Source organism: Arvicola amphibius, chromosome 7 (assembly GCF_903992535.2).
Source record: "Arvicola amphibius chromosome 7, mArvAmp1.2, whole genome shotgun sequence".
Taxonomy (NCBI): Eukaryota; Metazoa; Chordata; class Mammalia; order Rodentia; family Cricetidae; genus Arvicola; species Arvicola amphibius.
Window position 1 is genome coordinate 14,194,341 of NC_052053.1, and position 21,239 is coordinate 14,215,579.

The 21,239-nt window shown below is 46.0% G+C and overlaps 1 protein-coding gene across 1 annotated transcript in view; it reads right to left on the minus strand.

Annotated features, from left to right (window-relative positions):
- Myo3b (myosin IIIB) overlaps positions 1–21,239 on the minus strand; it is a 293,201-nt gene that overhangs the window by 65,335 nt on the left and 206,627 nt on the right. Inside the window, exons 28-30 of the mRNA XM_038338032.1 lie at positions 19,079–19,187; positions 2,353–2,437; positions 1,394–1,490 (exon numbers count right to left, since the gene is read on the minus strand). Coding sequence (XP_038193960.1) covers positions 1,394–1,490; positions 2,353–2,437; positions 19,079–19,187 — 291 coding nt within the window. The remainder of the gene's footprint in view (positions 1–1,393; positions 1,491–2,352; positions 2,438–19,078; positions 19,188–21,239) is intronic.

Here is a 21,239-nt window from a genome sequence, read left to right on the forward strand (position 1 = left end):
AAGGCTCTCCAATAGTGCACACACCCTAGGGTCGCAAAGAGTACAAGTCTCGTGGGCTGGGAGACAGGGCTCATTCATCCACATTTCCACTTCCCATTATGTTGCATTTCCACTGATGGAAAAACAGGTAAGAAGGACTGTGGAGAGAGCCGAGAAATAACTACATCTCTCAGCAAGACAGACCAGGTTGACGTTGAGTCTGGCAACCATATTTGAAGTGGAGAGCTTTCTTCGTTTTTTCAATTATTATTTCATCTTAAGTGAATGGCATTTAAGTGAATGCTTGGCATCATGTATGTATGTGGACCATGTGTGTGTGTGTCCCGTGCTCATGAAGGTCAGAAAATGTCCTCAGATTCTTTGGAGCTGGGGTTATAGATGGTTGTGGGCAGGAATCAAACCTAGGTCCTCTAGAAGAGCAATCAGTGTTCTTAACTGCTGAGCCGTCTCTCCAGCCGCAAGATTTCTTTCCTTGAGCTAAGGATATATCTGTTCGTAAATATATTCTACAATCATGTTCTGTACTTTATCTTCCAGAAGCACTGATTATAGCTGCCCACAAGCCTGAAACTGACTTCTACCATATTCCATAGCAAGGAATTTTGTAAAGGGGCCAGAATTTATTGGCACCAAAGACGAGCGGTGAGACGTGTGTCTTTTGCTAGGTAAATGGCCTTGCTACCCAGAATGCAGAGGTGTTCTCCAAGTTCATATTCGTTACTAAACCAGAGATTTTGCCCTTGAGTGATTGAATGATTAACTCTGCTGCAATATAGATTTTTTCTTTTTTCTTTTCTTTTCTTTTTTTTTTTTTTTAACAAAAGAAGCTTAGGAATAATTTCAGGGCTTTACAAGGGAAGTATGGCCCTTGATATTCATTTAAGCACATGAGTAGGAAGGTAAATTGCTACCGCTTATGTATGTATGAATGTATATACTTCGGCTGTTTGAAGCAGAGTCTTGATGTAGCGCGGGCTGGACTCAAACTTGCTGTATATCCAAAGCAGGTCTTCTTCCCTCTGCCTCCTAAGCGGGATTGAGCTACCACACCAATCTTAAACGGCCACTTTTTGTTTTTGAGACAGTTTCTCTGTGTTGCCCTTGCTGTCCTAGAACTCCCTTTGTATACCCGGAGGGCCTCAGACTCACAGAGATCTGTTTGCCTCTGCCTCCAGAGTGCTGGGATTAAACTTACGCACCACCACTGTCTGGGGTAAACAGCTACTTTTTAATATAACTATTGTTCCCAGGCTTCATAGCTTCCTGCTAACATTACATCATCTTATCATCTAATGAGGTCCTGACTTCTAGACAGGGCTTCATAAACAACGCACTGGCACGTATACCAGCATGCAAACGGTCCAACGGCATGCACTCCAAATGTCTTCCTTACCGGGTGTGGGAGCGCCTTCGCAGGTGTTCGGTCTTTGGTGAGCTGGGGCAGTATAACACGTCCAGGAAGACGACACATCAGTTCCAGCAACTGAGAGCTAGCGAAAGAAGGAGCGAGAGAAGTGCCATTTTCATCCTCTGGTGAAGTAGCCTTAAGGACATGGTTTCCATTAAAGTAAGGGACCTGGCCCTGACTGTATTGATGGCATTTGCATGCTCGCTGTGTCTTGTATAGAACTGAGTGACGGTCCTCGCCTGGGGCAGTTAGGAGCCAAGCCGCGGCACCTTTGACTTCAGCCACCTATTTCTTCCTCAGCACTAACACCCCCCTCAACTACTTAGTGCAGGGCAGAAAACCAGACACGTGCCAATTCTCCTCTTCATTTCTATCCTTAAGAGAGGAACAAGAAGACGAATAGGAAGGTATTAATCTGCCTACCATTTCTAAGCACATCATCCAGAGGATTTTGTTGTTTTTTTTTCTTTCAATCTTACATATGCTCGGCAGAGTTACTGGCAAAAACTGTACATTTTCTTCATTTCACCCTTTCAACATCAAATAGGAGGCAGCAAAAATTGGATCAGACTTCAAAGCCTGCTGTGGGCTCCAAGTCACAGAGAGACGCCTCCATTTCACGTGCTGAATTCAAGCAGGGTATCAAAGTGCTACCAGAGAACCTCAGGTCCTCTCTCGGAGAGAGACTCCACCATCTGCAGCAGGGAGGACTCAAATCACCTCAGGGAGCAGCCGCGTTTATTCTCAGCCGCGAATTTCCAGGCTTTTGATTCTCCCTTCACTGTGCCTCCCTGTCTCTCCACTGAACCAAGGTTCTTTAGCTAAGCTTTTGTCTCAAAAACTTCAAAAATATCACTACAAGTTTCATGTGTGGATGACTGGGTCAGGCAGTCACAGACAGGCTCCACACCCATGGACTCGGGCCAGACTGAAGGAAGTGTTACCTCAGCATTGGGATGCCCAGCTGTCTTAAATACATGTTCTGAGACAACATCACAGCCTGATGGGGAACTCCGGGCTTGCAGATGCCTAGAAGGATGATAAAAATCAGAATCTGTAAAAGGCTTGAAAATTACAATAAAAACTAATAAAATTACTATTGAGAAAAAAACATCATTTTTCCTCCAAAAACAGATATGCAAACTTATCCCTTCAGCTCCCGTCGCGTCTTGTGCCAGTCCTCGGTCAAAAGGACTCTGTCCATGCAAAAGCTGCCTCCTACTGGCCTTGCCTCTCTGTAGTCCCACAGATCCACAGGCTACCTACAGCCGTAAGACCTGGAAACTGCCCCTTTGAAGCTGTGTGCGTTAGGGAGCAATGCCAGGCTTGCCAGGTTGATATGAGGCTGTGTTTTCTGCTCAGGGAATTTGCCACACCCTGTAGCAAGAGGCACACATGGGTCCCCTAGTCAGATGGGCTTGGGAATGGTGGGTGGTGTGGTGTGGAAGAGTCTCCTTGCTACAGGGATGCCCCTTCCACGGTCAGTCCACACTGGACCTCTGCAGCAGAGGCAGGGCTGATCACAGGATCTGAAGTTACCAGACCAAGAACTTATTAACATCTAGGGAACTGCTAAATTTCCATAGGAAAAAAAAACTTTGGCAGAGTTGAGCCTAGTCAAAAGCACAAAGCAAGGTTGAGTTAGCATCTTTCAGTTGACCTAGAGGCACATGCCTGTGATATGCCTTTAGGAGGCAGAGGTGGGAGGAATACTGCAGATTGGAAGCCCGCCAGGAGTGTACATAGATCCTGCCTCAGATAGAAACCAGCAAGAGAAAAGCACTGGCCTGGGAGGGTAAATCTGTGTTCTGACCTTGCCCGAGTATCCCTGGTATCTCCCTCTCTCTCTCTCTCTCTCCCTCTCTCTCTCTCTCTCTCCCTCCCTCCCTCCCCTTCTCTCTCTCTCTCTCTCCCTCCCTCCCTTCCTCCCTCCTTCCCCCCCCCTCTCTCTCTCTCTCTCTCTCTCTCTCTCTTTCTCTCTCTCTCTCACACACACACACACACACACACACACAAATATGTAATTCTGGTTAAGTTTCAAGTATTCTGGATTCTTGCTTTCCTCAGTTATAAAGCGAGGAAACTGGGAGAAATTGATCTTAAGGTTACCTCCAGTGCTACATTTTAAATATTATTAGTTAATTAAACTGATTAATTCATTTCAACACATGTGGACCATTTGTGAATACATCTCAGCGGTGGTTATTAATAGTACACCCATCAAAAACCCCTCAAGACCCGGGGAAAGGACTGTCAGTTTTTAGCATCGCACGCCTCACACATGGAAGGTAAGGGATCGGAACGGCTGCTTTGCACATTCTTCATCAGCACCTATCTCAGTGCCCGGGGCACTAAGTATTTGGTAAATGTTAGTACATGTTGGGGAATATTACTTTAAGGTGTGTTACGTTTGTTTATGCTGCATTTGTTTAACTCTGTGAAGCTGTGTTATTGTGCCCATCTAAAACACCTGATGGTCCTAATAAAGAGCTGAATGGCCAATAGCGAGGCAGGAGCAAGGATAGGCGGGGCTGGCAGGCAGAGAGAATAAATAAAAGGAGAAATGAGGACGGGGAGGACCCAGAGAACAAGGAGAGGACACTAGGGCCAGCCACCCGGCCATCATGGAAAAAGAGAAAGTAAGACACACAGAAGTAAGAAAAGGAAAAAGCCCAGAGGCAAAAGTTAGTTGGGACAATTTAAGGTAATAAAAGCTGGCAAGAAACAAGCCAAGCTAAGGCCTGACATTTAAAACTAAGAGTAAGCCTCTGTATATGTGATTTATTTGGTTTCTGGGTGGTGCCCCCCCGCTAAGCCAAAAGAGTGAAAAATCAAACTACAAGTATAAGTTGGGTAAATTCCAAAATGTATGGCCACACAGGCCAGGAAAAATATCCTTAACAGCAAATTTAAATCAGCTAATTATTAATATTGCATTTCTGGTGTTTAAAATGCTCTTAAATATCTAATGAGATCTTGACAATCATCTGAGTCAAGCACTTTTATACCTACAGTAGTGAAGAAATGTGGTTCAGAAAGGTAAGGTCCTGGGAAGGTTTGACGATTAGGTAACTAACAAGAGAGCATTCATTTTTTAAATGTAATATTGGTTTGTTTCTTCTGCATGTTTACACATGTAGTATTTGTGCATATGTGTATGCATGATCGCATGTGTGTAGATAGGCACATGTGCACATGAGTGTGTGGAGGCCAGCGGTTCATAGTGGGTATTTTTCTCGTCCATTCTTTATTTACTGAGGCAGGATCTCCCACGGAACCTAGAGCAGGCTAATTCGGTGAGCCTAGCCAGTCAGTTTGCTCCATGGGTCCATCCCCATCTCTCTCTGCTTGCTTGCCTGGGCTTTACATGAGTTCTAGACTGAAATCCACCCTCACATTTAACAGGAATTCCTTTATCCACTTGGTCCTCTCCCCAGCCCTGAGACACTGCTTTTCGAATCTGCATAAAAAAAAAAGTTTTAAAAAAATAAGTCTTCAATTTCTGTTAAGATTTACAAATCAATGAATCTGTCATCAGAGGACTATGAGGCTCTCCCTTCACCACACATGTCCGGGGCAGCTGGGCCTCTCAGAAACATTGCTAGTCTCTCCTGCAGATGCCTCCGGGTTCCATGCAGTTGGTGCATTTAACTGTGTGCTCTAGAGAGGATGGACAACCCCAGCCACCACCGAGAACCCTTCTTCTAGGAATCCACCTTAGGGAGAAAAAAAAAGCAAGCAAACAAACAAACAAAAACAAAGAGGCTGGCACCTAATTCTCTCATGTGACGGATGAGGGGCAGTACCAAGGCTGGCTCACCACATGCTCTCTTCAGAGTGCCTGGCATCTTTCTTCCGCAGTGAAGATCATGAAGCCAGCTGGCTCTGTCACGCTGTGCTGGTAGCACAGCGGGAAGGGAAGTCACTACGGGCTAGGGTCTGGGCCTCAGCTTCACAGGCTCTGAAATTCCATTTGTCAGTTCAATGAGGAATGATGGACAGGGGTATCAGAGTTACACTATAACCAAACTTATGGAGTCGCACACTTGAAAAGCAGGATGATGGGGTGTAAGTTTTGCAAGGGGCAGGAAATTGGACCAGATCTGTCCCTTCACTAGCTGGTCCATACATTCTAGAGACTAAAGTGCTGTAGAATTAGAAAGTGACGTCAGAGGACGAGGTTCATCATCGGGCTTGTCTGACAGCTGGTCTCTCTTCCTGTGTCAGGTTAGACTGTTATTGTCTTTCCTTAGATGAGAGTTGAGACACAGAAGGTGCCTATTGAATCTCTTCTTCCTTTTTTGGGGTGGGGGTGGAGAATTCCAGACAGGGTTTCACTGTTTAGCTCTGGTTGTCCTGGAACTTGCTTTGTAGACTAGGCTGTCCTTGAACTCACAGAGATCCACCTGCTTCTGCCTCCTTAGTGCCAGGATTAAACACATGCGCCACCACCGCCCAGCTGAGTCTCTCTTTCCTAAACCTTACTTAAACTGCCTTCTCCGTGTACTTTTTATTAATTTTGATTACATTTCGAAAGTTATGTCTCGTCTTGCATCAATTACAACTTCTTGGCGCCTAAATGAATTGAGACCAGTATTAGCACTGCGCACTTGAAAGCATATGCTAACTTCAAAGCAGGGCAGGTTGCAGCCACATCGTCCCTGGTGACTCTAAACATAGGAGCGTTTCTGTCAAGCTTGTTTCTCAGGTGGCAGCTCTGGAAGAAAGGTTGCTCAACATAACTAGCAGCCTGTCCCTGTCCCTTTGAGGACATGGGACCAAAGGAACTCAGTTTCCTGTCCCTGAGGGGCAGATGTCAAGCAACCGGGCAGACAAGCTGAGGATCTGCATCTCATCTGCTGAGGAAACTTGGTGGGGAAATGATCAAGGGGGCAGCACAAAGAACAGCGAGCACCATGATGTGGTTCGCCTCCATGGCCAATTTAGATTAAACTAGGGTGTTAATGAGGTACCTCATTAATGGGTATGTGTTGGGGGTACTTTTCCGAAGATGCTCAACTGAGGGGATACCTGAATGTGGGTAGCACCATCCCATGGGTCCTGAACTGAATAAACAGAGGGAGGAAAAGAAGAAAGCCTACAGGATGCTAGCATCCTCTCTGTCTGCTTCCTGATATGTCGAGATGTAAGCAATGACATCCTATTCCGCCACTTGTGTCTCTGGTGGGATGGGCTGCATCTTCAAGCTGAGAGCCAGAATAAAGCCTTCCTCTCTTAAGGGCCTCTCCTCAGGTGATTGGTCACAGCGGTGAGCAAAGTCACTGACCTCAGAGTTCCTTGTCTGGTGATCCATCAGCTCTTCCTACTGGAGAGTTCACCAGCTCTGGCATTATTTCTTAGCTGAGGGACAGTTATGAACCCAGGCACCTGAATCTCCATAATCACTAATCTATGAATATGTACCAACATCTTCTTTTCTGACCAAAATAAATAGCTAACCGACCTGGCAGCAAAATCTTTCCCATTCTCTCTTTTTCTTTCTGACTAAAGACTATGTTCTGTGATGGAAAGTGATACATATTCCCTCTGCACTGTCTCTTATATAGGTACCAAAGGAGAGGACAATACAGGTGGGGATAATCTTCTTATCTAGAAAAAAAAAATAGTGTCTTTTCAGATCAGCATTTTAACCTTCCCTTTTATAATTCTGAGCATATTTTATATATCGTGACTACATAATACCCACATATGCAAAGATAAAACCATCATACTTATGGTTGCACAATGTTCCAGTGAGTGACTGGCATAAGAAAATTGAATAATCATGTTTTAAATATTAAAAATTGCATTCGCCTCTCTTACACCATCATATTTACGGCTATCTAGTGTTGCATTGAGTGATTACCACAAGTGAATTAAATAATCATATATTTTTAAATATAGACATTGTGTCCATTTCTCACATTATGAATAAGGAATCATTATTTAATACTCACTCAGAGGATGTGGTTCTGAGTTCTAATATGATTATTTCCCTGGGATAAATATTTGATGTGAAGTTGTTGGGCCTAAGGATAAGAATGTCCTTTTTCTCCTCTAAGGATTTAAACTACAACATCAGTTTCTTCCCTAAAAAGCAACAAAGCTTAACGTCTAGCCACAAATGTACGAAAGGTGCTGTTTTCTGTATCTCCAACACTAGATGCTATCCGTTTTCTTAATCTTCACAGCTTTTGTCAGAAGCCGGTGCCTTGACATTTTTCTCCCTGACATTTATCAAGAGGAAAATATTGTCATGAGCTTTACTATATGACACCATGGAACTACAAAAGGCATAAGAGAAGAGGAAGGAACTTAACAGGATGTGTTTAGAAAACAGGGACCCAGGAGAACTGCATCTAACAGCTTGGCTTATGTTTTTATTTTTCTCATTTGTTCTGAATAACTCAGGATTTTAATAAAAACATTGAAACACACATCTCCTATCTCTCACCAGTCAGTGTTATCGCTGAAGGAGTTGGAAATGCAAATCTTACTTAAGTATGTGGACACGTGATTGCTCTAAACTAGACGTGTTTTTCTCTCTTAGAACATGGCTCAAGGACTAATCCACATGAAGGACTCCAAGAGCTAATGAACGTTTCCTATTGTACTGCTTTGAGTCAGAGCCAGTTAGGTTATGGACTTAGGCTAATTTCCCGAATCCTACTAGGCTTTTATAGATGATCATAGTTGTTCACCCTATTGCTTTTCTCCAGCCGTGAGCCTGCAGTGTTAATTTATGAGCTCTTAGAGTCTCGCTTCTTTTCTTTCCTACCCTTTTCTGCACGACGCGATCGCAGGCGGCTGTCACTCTAAAAGCCCGAGGTGGGAGCGGAGACTTTTCTTCCTCCTGATGAGAAAGGTACCTTATTGGACAAGTGACATTCCACTGACAGTCACTTAGAAAGCTGTCGTGGGCTTTTTATCAGCACCCAGCCTTTGGCTGGGAAAAGGAATGGCTGGGAACAGTGACAAGTATGTCGGTGATCTGAAGGCAGGCAGCACAGTCTGTCTGAGGGCCACAGTCTGGGCGGGAGGGCTGAGCAAGGCTTCATAAGGCTCTGTGGTGGGGGGAGGGTGGGGGTGGAGTCACCAGAGACCAGGGCAGCAACAGAAGCAACCTTCTTGTTGCCTGGGGAGTACAGAGGGCTTGGTGGGATCGCCTCATTCATCCTCAAACCACAGCTGATGGTTTAGGTCCCCGAACACCCCCATTTCACAGATCAGGGAGAGGAAGCTGGGCTACCTGCCTGAGTAAGCAGTACGACTCAGAACCAAATATAAACTGGGTTTGGCTGCTACAGAGCCTGGACTCTCTGTCCCCAGCACTGTTTTGTATAGGACACATCAGTTAACTGCACCACTATATCGGGGATCCTGATGACTGACACCTGGTGCAGTCAACATTAAGTTCTGGAAAATATTCAAGAACGGATTAAGAAATGCTCTGCTATATCACGAGGGCCCCTTTGAGCCCTGTCTGACCTTTAAACCTACCTTGTATCTGCGGGCCAGTGTTAAGGAATGCACAGCATGCCATGCATAGGATCTGACTTGGTAGAAAGCCTTCTCTAGATTTTATAAGAGCAATACGTATGACCCATGCAATGCAAGCCTTCTCATAGCTCTCTGGACACCATCCATCCATCCGTCTGTCTGTCCGTCCATGCATTCGTCCATCCACCATCCCACAAACACCTTTCAATTAGTCTTCCACCATTCTAGGCCCTGAAGATAAAGCTGTGAACAAGGGGCCTGAGATTCCTCTGCTGGGAACCCAGTTCCCAACAGAGGTGGGCGGCAGTTGAAACAAATAAAAACTACAGAATGCTAAATAAAAGTCAGAGCCCAAAAAGAAAGTAAAAGCAGAGGAAGGGGCCGGAAAGTATTGGAGGAGAGGCTGTGAGTAGCTTAAGTGGCTACAGAAAGTGACAGCTGAGTCAAGACCTTGGTAAACCATCAGTAATGGGGAGCTTTGAATGTGTTTTCCAAGACTGCTAAAGGGTAGGAAAACTCTGTTTGATGGCAGCCAGAACCAGAGGAGTGTGCGAGCACTTGGTCAAGGCGTAGGGCCACACTTCAGGATGCCTCCGTATGCTACGCACATGGTTCATAATTAGCTCCAAACTACTAGGGCTCCAGCTGTCAGATAAAACACAGATAAGATACCCAGTCGAATGTGAATTTCGTGTAAGTGATGACTAATTCTTTAAGCATTTTCGGATACTTCTAGTAACACGCTTATATGGAAGAGGGATTTGTCGCTTTCACGAACGTCAAAGGGAAGGGGGCAGCCTGTGCTTCCATTTGCCCAAGTGAGTTCAACGCCTCCTTTTCTTCATCAATACACTGTAAATAAAAACCCTCGCTGGGCTGGGAGAAAATGATCACATCTGTGCTTTTAGGAAAAAAAGCAAAAAAAGATCTACTGGTTCTTACAAGAATTAAATAAGAAGATGTGCAGATCCAGAAGTCAGAAACAAAGCACAGTCTTTAAATAAAGTTTTCTAGTTCCCGCTTAAGATGTACCCTTTACTTCTGAGAGAGAAGTTCCTAGATGCAGAAATGCAAGGAAGCAATGACAAGGCCTCTAAGCAGCTTCTTTTGTGTCACCTCTGCTTTTCCCGAGTAGCTTTGTCTTCCAAAGGAGTTCACTATGTCGTCCAGCTGGGTCTTGAACTCATAGGCCCAGGAAACAGTCCTGCCTCCACCTACTGAGTAGCTGGGACTACAGCCACTTGAGGAGTGGGCCTTGGAGTCGCTTATAGGTGGACCTGTATTGAGTCATAGATTTAGCCCTTTAAAAACTGAATTAGCACCAAGCTTGGTGGCGCACGCCTTTCCTTCCAGCACTCTGGAGGCCTAGACAAGCAGATCTCTGTGAGTTCGAAGCTCGTCTGGTCTACATAGTTTCAGGCCAGTCAGGGCTACCTAGAAAGATTCTGTCTTAAACAAACAAGCAAGGACACTAGACACTGAAACTTAGACACTCTACTACAGTTTGGCAAGAGCGATGGAAATCATGATGCATTCGAAGAGAATGAGGCTGGTGAGTTTGTGAGATGAAGGGGACCTGACTTGGGTTTTAATTTTAACTTCTTGTTTTGGCTAAGTTTTAAACTTCTACAAGAGAGGCAGGAAGAGCAGGCCATGGCCAGGCACCTACTTGCTTTGTCACCAACAGACAGGAGCACTGACAGACGCAAACACACGGACTTTTTCTGGATCTTTGGAGAAACCCCACACTCCTTTATCTCTTACCTATTTGTCTGTTTCTCAAAAGGAGGGTGCGCTCTTACCAGAATGTGGTGACTGACACCAGAGAATTGATATTATTAGCAAGACTCTGTGTCCCACTCCATAGTGTTCGGAATTTGCATACTATCCCAGTGACAACTTCTGTGGCAGAGCAAACCCTGGCGTCACCTCCAGTTATGTTTCCTTCCACCTGAGAGAGCCCTCAGTCCCCTCTCTGCTCTGTTGTGGAGCCTACTGGCCCGTTGTCTTCCAACAGACTCCTCTGTCGGGGTCTGTCTGCTGTTTCCTCGGTATTAAATCCAGGTCATGCTCGTTTGGCAGGAAATCCACAGACAAGACGCTCTTCTCAGGAAGCCCGTGCGGTCTGGTGGCTCCATCACTGTGATGCTGTCATTTGGTCAAAGTGGTTTCTGCAAGGTTCCTCTGTGTCCTTTAACTGCTTTCTTATGGGGATTTACTCCGACATTGTGAAAATAGCTTGCTGTTCCCTAGTCTTTCGCCTGCTGTTTTTAGCACCCATTCATGATTCCTGCCTAGAGCAGTGATAGCTTTGGAACTTGAAAATGTCTGTTTTTCAATCATCAAGTTTACGTTTATTATTTCACATTTTAATTACAATGTGAGCTTCCTTACACCTTCCCTATCTTTTTTTCCTCCTATTAATGTAGACTCCTGAATTCTTTTTAATCGGTGGGTTTATATCTTCTTTTCAGCATTCTTTACTTTGATATTCAAACTTTCCTGAATTTAGCTCTGGCTTAATATTAAAGGATTTGGAGTAACCAACAAAGCTTCCATAAAGAAACAATCGTGCTGCCAAGATAACACTGGCTGTTCCTAGGCACGGGGGACTTCGTGTGTCAGATGAGGCACTACACGCTTGGTGTGTGTTATCTCATCGATCTTTCCTGACCTGGTGAGGGAGCAGTTGTGTCAATTGCTCTTAACTATGGGGAAACTGAGGCCCTGAGAAAATGAGTGGGTTCAGGAAGGTTTTCTCATCCATCAGAAGGTCGTGGGGTGACCTCTGGGACTTCACTGTGGGTAACAACCCCTCAAGTGTGTGTGAAAACCCCCAAAAAGGGCAAGACTTTGCAAGCAGGAGTGCACTGTCCACCGGGCAGCTCGCCCACTGAGCAGTCTGACCTTTCTGCGCACTTACAAACATGGCGTTTGGAAGCTGTCTCCAAGACCTTATCACTCCACGGACTTCCCTACCCGGCTTCGAGGGAGTCAGCTCACCCTGGCCAGAACTCAGTGAGGGAAGCATGGAGAAGGGAATGGTCTGTGTCACTTCAGAAGTCACAGATCCAGAGAGGCATGGCTTGGCCATGTCCCTCTGGGAAGCATGCTTGGCCCCTCTAGATGCACAAAAGCCACGTCTGGGCTTTCTCAGAGCTGACAGACTAGCAGAATGGGAATCTGCAGATGCTCAGCAGCTCTTCAGCTCTTCAGATCCCAGGTGAAGACCAGACTGCAGCTTCCTGGGGGCTCCCTGGGGGCTCCCCGTGTGCTGGCCCACTAGATCTTCCCGCAATACCGCCTCCACCATCGCCACACTTAATACAAATCGCAGATTCTGCAAGTACGGGCTTAGGGGAAGGAGGCTGCCTCAAATTTCAGCCGCTCCCCTGCCTTGAAGCGAAAGCACAGTTGGCACAGATAGGAGCAGCCCTGCCCTCCCAGGAGGAACAAACTAAAAATAAAGGACACCAAGGTGCTTCCTGCCAGTCTGCAAACCCAAGAGGCAAAGACGATACCTCAACCTGGCACTGGGTAGCGCGCGCCAGCTCGGCTCCCTCCACCGGAGAGCAGCCATGTGGTTTGCCGAGTCAACAGCTGCCAGGCAGAAGCCCTCAGATTAACCCATAGGTGGTGTTGAACCACTTCCCATTAAGATATTTGCAAAGCAAACAAAAATGATAGCCCCACTCTGAGTCTGGGAGCCGGCCAGGAGGCTGGCTGTGCTTGTTGACACAAAGGGCCCTCTGGGGAGGGGCAGGCAGGAAGGCTACTCCTGCCCACATCCAGACTGTGTTGATCTTGGCCACTAGAACGGTCCTATCAGGGGCTGTTTATTATCTAACTTCCCAATCGCAACCTCACACAATCTCTGTTTCTCCGAAGTTCTCCATCACACTCTTCCCCAAAAGAACAAACATAGGCCACTCTTGGATCTCCTGACCCAGGAGACAAGTCAGAGCAGTGCCTGAGATGCGTGCAGAGAGGCTTAGCATTGCATGGCCAACGCTTGCTTGGGACAATGCAGATGGAAAATATCTTGGTAGATCTGTGTTCTCACAGGTAAGAGCCAGGGGCTGCGAGTCACAAAACCAATTTGGGACTAAATACTAATAGTTTTTTTTTTTCCTTCTCACAAAACAGAGAAAATGAAATAAAATTAGGAAACGTGCAAAGTTCATGTGTTTTTCAGCCTGGAAGACGATGACCTTGGCATTTTTAAATATTTGTGGTAGGATACCCACACACAAAGTTCATTTTTTTTTTTTCTTTTTTCTTTTTTTTGGTTTTTCGAGACAGGGTTTCTCTGCAGCTTTTTTAGAGCCTGTCCTGGAACTAGCTCTTGTAGACCAGGCTGGCCTCGAACTCACAGAGATCCGCCTGCCTCTGCCTCCCGAGTGCTGGGATTAAAGGCGTGCGCCACCACTGCCCGGCCACAAAGTTCATTTTTATATGAAGGGAAAATATTTCTTGTAACACCTCTTCCTTGAGTGTCTTCTCTTAACTCCTTCAAAATGGACCCGGCATGTGTTTTTGGCAGAGCGCCATCCCCAGGCCGCATATGGCGAGGGTCTCACGGCAGATCGAAGCACTGACCTGCCAGACTTGTGCACACTCCCGGAACGCTGAGGAGGAGCAAGGGTTGAGAAGCAGCCAGAACCAACCACGTGTTGTCATTATTTGAAATTGCCTTTTAGAGGAGGAAGGAGACTTTAGAGATGCCGGCGTTAGTTATGGGAGGAGAGAGAGAGAAAGAGAGAAGTGGGGGGAGGCTGAGGAAATAGATTTTTTTTTTTGAAAAGTAGGAGTCTTTTCAGACTGGAAATCATTTGTATACAAAAAGAGCACTATCTTTCTCTTACTGTGCAAACCTAAAGAACTCTTTGTTGTTGCTGTTTTAGAATCTGGCTCTGTCACTCAGTTTTAGATGCTATTTATCCAAACAGAAGTTGAATGTGGCTTTATAGATGTGCGAGTTTTCTCAGGAAACAGTGAATCCAACTTTGTGACCAACTTTGCTGATGGAAACTGAAGCATGACTGATAAAACTCGGGGACAGATATTGGGGTCCTGCCTCCAGGAAACCTCAGAATGAGACTGTGTCTGAGAGCTGTCTCCTCCCATCTTATATTCCTCTCTAGGATTGGGATTAAAGGTGAGCATCACTAAAGCCTGGTTTCTATGGCAAACTAGTGTGGTTACTGGAATTAAGGTGTGTGTTACCACTGCCTGGTCTGTAACGCTGGACAGTGGGACTGTTTTACTCTCTGATCTTCAGGCAAGCTTTAGTTATTAAAATACCATTGAAGTGCCACTACAAGAAGTGCATTAACCTAACCACAAATCTCCTGCCCACGTCCCCCAGTTGCCTCTGGGAAGACCTGGAGGGGTGGGATTGTGACTGCAGCATATAGAAAGTGTGTTGGAACACTGGAAACTGGTTCTTCACAAACAGGCCATCATGTTGGAGGCACTGAGCACAAAGCCCTGACTCTCATGGTGGGGGAGGGGTGGGGATCAGCTCAGAAAGGCCCAGGGTCCTGTCTAACAGGCACCCCGACTTCCTCTCTGCAGAAGTTCCTATGCGCTAATCTCTAGCGACTGACTTTAGCTTGAGAAATGAATCTTAGACAGCCGCCTGCTCACAGCTGAACTTCTGGGGGGAAAAACACAACTAACAACGAAGTAAGTACCTTTCTAAATGTTGAGTTTGGAGGGGAGAGCTCAGAAAAACTTATTTCCTTAGTACTGATGGCTTTTGAAGAAAGTCAGCGCGTTTTGTGTAAAGGTTAACCAGCATACTAAAGTTAAACCTTAGAGAACTAGGATCCCTGAAAACATAGTCCCTCATCAACTATTTCTTGTCTGTTACGGCCTAAGAGTCCACGTTCTAGGCTCTGTGTGTCGCAGAAATGAGTGCCAGTTTCAGCTCTAGTGTTGACTGTCTCTCGCGGTATAAAGAGATCACAACTAATATTTTGCTTACCTATGGCAGGCCGGGTAGTCCTGTACATGTCTATTCCCACACCAGCCATACGGCAAAGGTGAAATTATTAGGAGCATACTTTTCTAAGGTCATGGAGCTAGCTGGACACGGACCTGGACAGAGACACTTTAGCTCCAGTGCTGGTAGTCTGAATTGTCTCCTCTACCAGGCGGAGGCCCCTGGACACAGAGGACAACATTCCAATGCAAAGGCTGGCATGGCTAAGCAAAGATGAGCAAACCAGCAAGCAGGGAGTTACTGAAGACAGCATTGTCTCTATTCCAACACATCACCACCAGATACTCCAAGTTTTAAAAAGCTATCTGAAATCTGGGTTGTTGCATGAAATATTTCTATTTTTGTATGTTAGAAAAACTAATCAAAATGGAAAAATATTGTACAGGGGGAAATGTCTAATCAAAGGATTGGTTTGTATCTTTTGGTCAACAGAGTGGTACCCCTTTGCCTGTCACTGTGGTGAGGTTTCTCAAGTCCAGGTCCTTCTATGTCTTTGCTTCACTCCGCTCCCACTCAGTCTTAGTCTTTTCCCACTGGACCGGTCACTGTCCCCCAGAGTAGTTCCCACACACCCTGGGGCTGGAGCACAGCCTGATCCTTCTTCTGTCTGGAGCAGTCTTCTGCTTGTGTCTGCTCTAGGCCCTGGGGGAGGTGCCACAGGATTGAGACTTTGAAATACGGCACAACACCAACAGGTAAAGAAAGGCCAGGCAGGGTAATCCTATCCAAAGGATCAGTAGGAAGAGATGCACAGATTTTGGAAAGTAAAAGATGTGTTGAAAACCTCCCAAATATTTGCAAAGGGCCTCTGGCCCTTGGAATCTGGTACTATAAAGAGATTGCTGACATTCTCGACATACACAAATCTTCCAAAAGGGTCCTCTGCAGAAGGATTGCTGATGATTTAGGGTTTGTTGAAATAGTTCAGATAAATATTTATGTACAGCCATAAGCCAATCCACAAGGAAAAATATAACGCAAAACATATTTTTTCCTTGAAGCCCTTTCAGCTGGTGATAAGATTCCTAGCTTCAAAGGGCTGGGAAATAAATGTGACCAATTAATAGCTTAACCATCTTGGGGGTTTAAGAAGACACTTAACAGTCAGCGAAGTTCAGAAGGTTATATGTGGGCATGTATGCTAGCCACATCCTGGCCCCACGGCCAAGGGTGAGTCCAGGGCCTGAAGTCAACCTGGGATTTACCCCTGAGTTCAGAACCAGAAACACAAATGAAGTTTGGCATTCCAGTCAAAGTAGAGAGTAAACATCTGTCAAAGATTTGGAAATCTCGGTGTTTATCTTGGACTATAATCCCAGTGCTGCACCAATGAGGTCTTGGCCCTTCCTACATCAGCTTTAAATGCTAATATTACTACTACGATTGCTACTATTTCTGTTACCACTATCAACAACCCAGCAACCTTCCTTGTTGTGTCTAGCGCTGTGCCTGCTCCTTCACAGAGACTTTTCTCTAGCCGTCCCAGCTGTCTCTGCTCCTGCAGTCTCGGTTCTGAGAAAGGGAGGAACACACCAAGGATAGTAAAGCCTGGAGTGGCAGAAGTAAGATTTGAACCCACGACTGCTAACAAAACTCATTCTTTTCTACCCAAATAGAGTAACATGTAGATAGGGCCCACCATGTCATAAGAATCTCCTAAGACGACTATTGCTCGCTCCCTTCTCTCCATGCCGCCATTTTCCCTCTTGCTCCATCGCCTCTAACAGGTGGATGTACCACCTGAGACATCTAATGGGGGATTTACTGTCATTAGTCCTCTGAGCGCTGCCGTGTATTCCCACAAAGGACTCACTACACGGAGCATTTGTCAAGCACTGTGGCAATCTGTACTTCACAGGCCACATGGAAATCTGGCCCACAGTTGGCCCTGCTGACTGGGAGGTTGCCTCTCTGGCTTGTCAATTCTGAGGTCAGGACAGTTGGCTTGCAGCCCCAGAGCTACAAGGGACACTCGGAAGAAACACGCGCCTGTCTTTCCCTCTTGTGAGATGCCAACTCTCCTCAAGCTGCCTGAATCACGAGGGTTCCAGTCACTCTGAGGTGTCCACAGTGAGGCAGCTCCTCTGGCGTGTGTTACAGCTGCCATGCAGAACCATCCACATCCTCCCGATGTGTGCCCTTGCCTCCTTCCTGGGGTCCCTCTTATATAATAGGCTGGCTGCAGTGGGAAATGGAACACAGAAAGCCTCAGGGCTTCACTACAAGCAGGTGAGATTAAAGCAAGGAGCACCTCCCAGCATTACTATGGAGGGTCCCATCATCTGAGCAGGGCCTACAACCCAGGAACTCCTGTCTTTTTATTTTGTCATTCACTGGACACCGTCACCGGTTCACACAGAAAACAGAGCTGAGCTGCAGCGCTGCACCTCCTGACTCCCTCTCCCAGGCCCAGTTGGTTTCTCCTCTGCTAAACTAACCCACTTTATCACACAGAGAGGGGACCACCTTTCCCGTGAGGCTGCAGACGAGGAACTGGGTGCTGGAATATTCTCCGCCAACCTAAGAGTGACAGTTTCATGCTAATCATGACGTATTCCTTAGCTCACTGTGATTTGAGATTTAAGCCATGACAAGTAAAGACACAATATGGATAGAACAATAACAATAGCAACAACAAATCCCTGGAGTAATCATTTGGCATCCGGAGCCTAGGGAAGCGGTAGGATTTACTGACTCAAAGTGTGGATGCTGGCGTAGATGGCCTCTGTTCAAGTCCTGACTCTCTTGTAAGTGACACTAGCTGTAATTTACAATCTCTAAATGTGAGAAGATGCTAGAATATGTGGCTCTTCTCTGCTTGAGCAGCTTCCTGTCTGTAAAACGGTTATTCAGGAAGGTGCTAATGGTAAACAAGTAGTAGCTGGTGTTGCTACTGGAGACAGCGGTTCTAGACTCAGAGCTCAGTCTGCCCCCTAGCGCAGCATGGCACCACCTGATGCACCCCTGCTGATGGAGGGCAGGCAGCCCGTAGGAAATCCGAGAAAGCCGAGCGAGACCTTTCCTTTTCCCCTTCTTTTCATGAACTAATCACTTCTGTTTAACTTTCAGAGAGCCAGGGATCGAACCCAGATCTCACGTAGACTAACCCAGCACGCATGCACATCTGAGACACTGATGATGTCTGATTGACAGCTGTCACCAGACTCACTTTCCCCAACTGGAACGGAGTGGTAGTGCCTGCAGATGACTGGGGTATCGGCTATGTGAGATGCCCATGGGAGGAGACCGATCCTGTGCTGAGCATGGGGGGACTGCGGAGAGAACCTCCACCCGTCCCTGCGGTCCTCATCTTCTACACCACTTCTCTCATGTCTGACTCTTCCTACAGACTCCCCCTGGCTCTCTCCAGCCTTCTTCCCCCATTGAAGGGAACTGTGTGCTGCGTGCCAGCTTCTTCTGTGGACTGAACACTTCAGTGTGTTTTATCAGGTTTTTTTTTTTTTTTTTTTTTTTTGCACTAACTTTATTCTACTTGGAGGTTGGAGACACGATTCAGCAGTTAAAAGTGCTGGCTGCTCTTCCAGAGGACCTGGGTTCAGTTCTCAGCACCCACATGGTAGCTGATAACTATCTGTGACTGTAATCCTGGGGGAATCTAATGCCCTCTTCTGGCCTCCAGGGGCACTGCATGCAGATGGTGCACAGATACATGCAGGTGAAACACCAACCCACATAAATATAATTAAATTCTCTCTCTTTTTTTTTTTTTTTAAAAAAAAGTCAAGATTGAATTCAGGTTGTCCTTATGAAATGAAGACTTCTTTCTATAGAACGATGGTTTATCACTTTGGAGGTTCTAAAGGAAACATGTTTGGGCTCCTCTCTTCCCAATTTACCGTATTAACAAGATGGTAGGAATTGCTACATGGTTCATGAAGCACCTGGGTTTACGAGAGAACTCAGATGAGTAAGACTCACCTATCTGGACCGAGGATGTCAGCTGGTAGAGCGCTTACCTGATCTACGTGAAACTCTGGATTTTACCGCTGGCACTGTATAAACCAGACATGGTGGTGCATGCTTATAATCCCTTGTGGGACAAAGTCAGGAGGGTCAGAAGTTCAGGGCCATCCTTGCCTATACGCTGAATTCGAGGTCAGTCTGGGCCACACCAGATACTATAAGCAAGGCAGTTAACTCACCAATCTGTGGCGGCTTTAGCAGAGGAGGCACTTGAAGTTTCTTCGTGGCCGTTGTTTGATTCTGCATCTGAATCTGGACAGCTTCTCTTCTCAGGAGAGGTCTGGAGAACTGAAAAAAAAAAAAAAAAAAAAAAAAAAAACACCACGGAGCACTCAGAGGTCAAAGGGCGAGGTCAGAAGCAGGTAGGGCTGAGTTCTGTTGCCTGCCAGTGTTCTGCAGCTCCTTTCTTCCAGCCCTGAGCCCTACCCCTGAACATCTGCAGACTTCTAGGGCATGCCACTAAAACAGGCATGTTCTGGGATTCGAGGTCTAACCCCACGTTAAGAACCAGCCCCCAGGTCAGATAGAATAGCTCACAGGAAGACAAGCTACTCCTCTCTGGTATCAGCTATCTACGATGGGTAGAGATTCCAGGCACCACAAGAGGTAGATTCCAGCAGAAGCTGCCTATAATAGCTGAAGAGCACTGTGCTAGACGTAGCTGAGCGACTCCTGGTTCTGCCTGTCAGAATATGGGAAAATGAGCTGTAAAGACTCAACCATTCCAGAGGTGGCCCATTTCTACATTGTTCTGCAAGGCAGTTACCCCATGAGTCTCCTAACATAGGAAACAAATACAGTTGTTCCTTCCCATGACAGTGGCACCCGCGGCTAATTAGTCATGGCTCTCTTTTCCGCTGAACTCACTTCCATGTCAAGTTTCTCGACACAGCGTTTCATGTTCTTAGAGTATGGGTCCCCACCCAGCGGCACAGCACCACCAGGAAATTTTGAGGACTATGTGGACCTGTGGAGCTGCTTTCCTCAAGCTCTCCATAGGCCCCTGATCCCTGTTGGGGTATGAAGCCATGCTTCCCAGTCAATGATGGTTATCACTGGAGCTGCATTCATTGGAATCACACAGGGAGATGTTAACAGTCCCGATTCCACCCTCAAGAGATCCTACAGCTAGACTTGTGTTGGGACTGGCATCGATTATTAAGAGAGTCCCAGAGAGCTTTAATACAGGGCCAGGGCTGAAAACCATAGTTCCTATTGGTTTCTGTCCATCAACTAGGGAAGTGAAGCGAATCCACACCTACTTGCCATTCTCATTCAGACAGTCTAGAAACAACGAACCCAACCCAACCCAAAATGCACCCAACAAAGGTAACCTGTAAATGTGGCCATTGCAGTATATTAAGGTACACACCTAAGTTACAAACTGTTATGATACCAGGTGTGATGCCACGTACCGTTAATCCCAGCACTCGGGAGACAGAGGCAGGAGGATCTCTGTGAATTCGAGGCCAGCCTGGTCTACAGAGTGATCTGGATAGCCAGAGCTGTTATGCAGAGAAACCCTATCTCAAAAAAAAATTACACAGAAAGAAGACTGTCATGATGATAAGACACAACATGATAGAAATAGATAGGAAGAAAGGGAGGGAGGAAGGGAGAGAGGGAGGGAGGAAGAGAGGGAGGGAGGGAGGGAGGGAGGAAGGAAGAGTTCATTGCTTTCCTTGCATATGCTGGGGGAAAGCCGTGCTCTCAGTTTAGATTGCTAGATTGCTTCCTTCAAAATAAATATCTGCATGCATAAAAAATGTAATTCTTTGAGTTATTTGTTGTGGATAAAACCATCTGTTGCCCTTATTATTGCTATTATACAAATGCCAAAAGGATAAAAAGAAAAAATTTAATGGAACATTATTACATTTTTATTATGACACAAAAAGCTTTATAACCAGTGAAAATTGGATGGAAAAAAAAATGAAAGCATGCAGAAGTGAAGAGCTATAGCTTGAAGCCCGTTAGCCAGCTTCTTGCCTTGCCACCTGCATTCTCTTGATTGATAAATTCTTCCAGTTGGGGTACAAGACACGTCTCCCCCTCTTCAAGATTGTTTGGCTCAAACTCACTTGTTATGCTGGGATAAGCTCCATAAAAGCAAAACTTGACATGAGAAAAAAAAAAAGAGCTTGTTCCTGAGCACAAATAAATGTCTGTTCTTCATTCTGAAGGAAAGTTGCCTTAACTGGGCTGAGGATGTAGCTCAGTGGTTGGAGTGATTGCCTGGCAAGCAGGAAACTCCAGGTTTGAGCTTCAACATTAAGCAAGAGTGAGCACAGAGGCCTGTACCTGTGACCCCAATACTCAGGAGAGACAAACAGGAGGGTG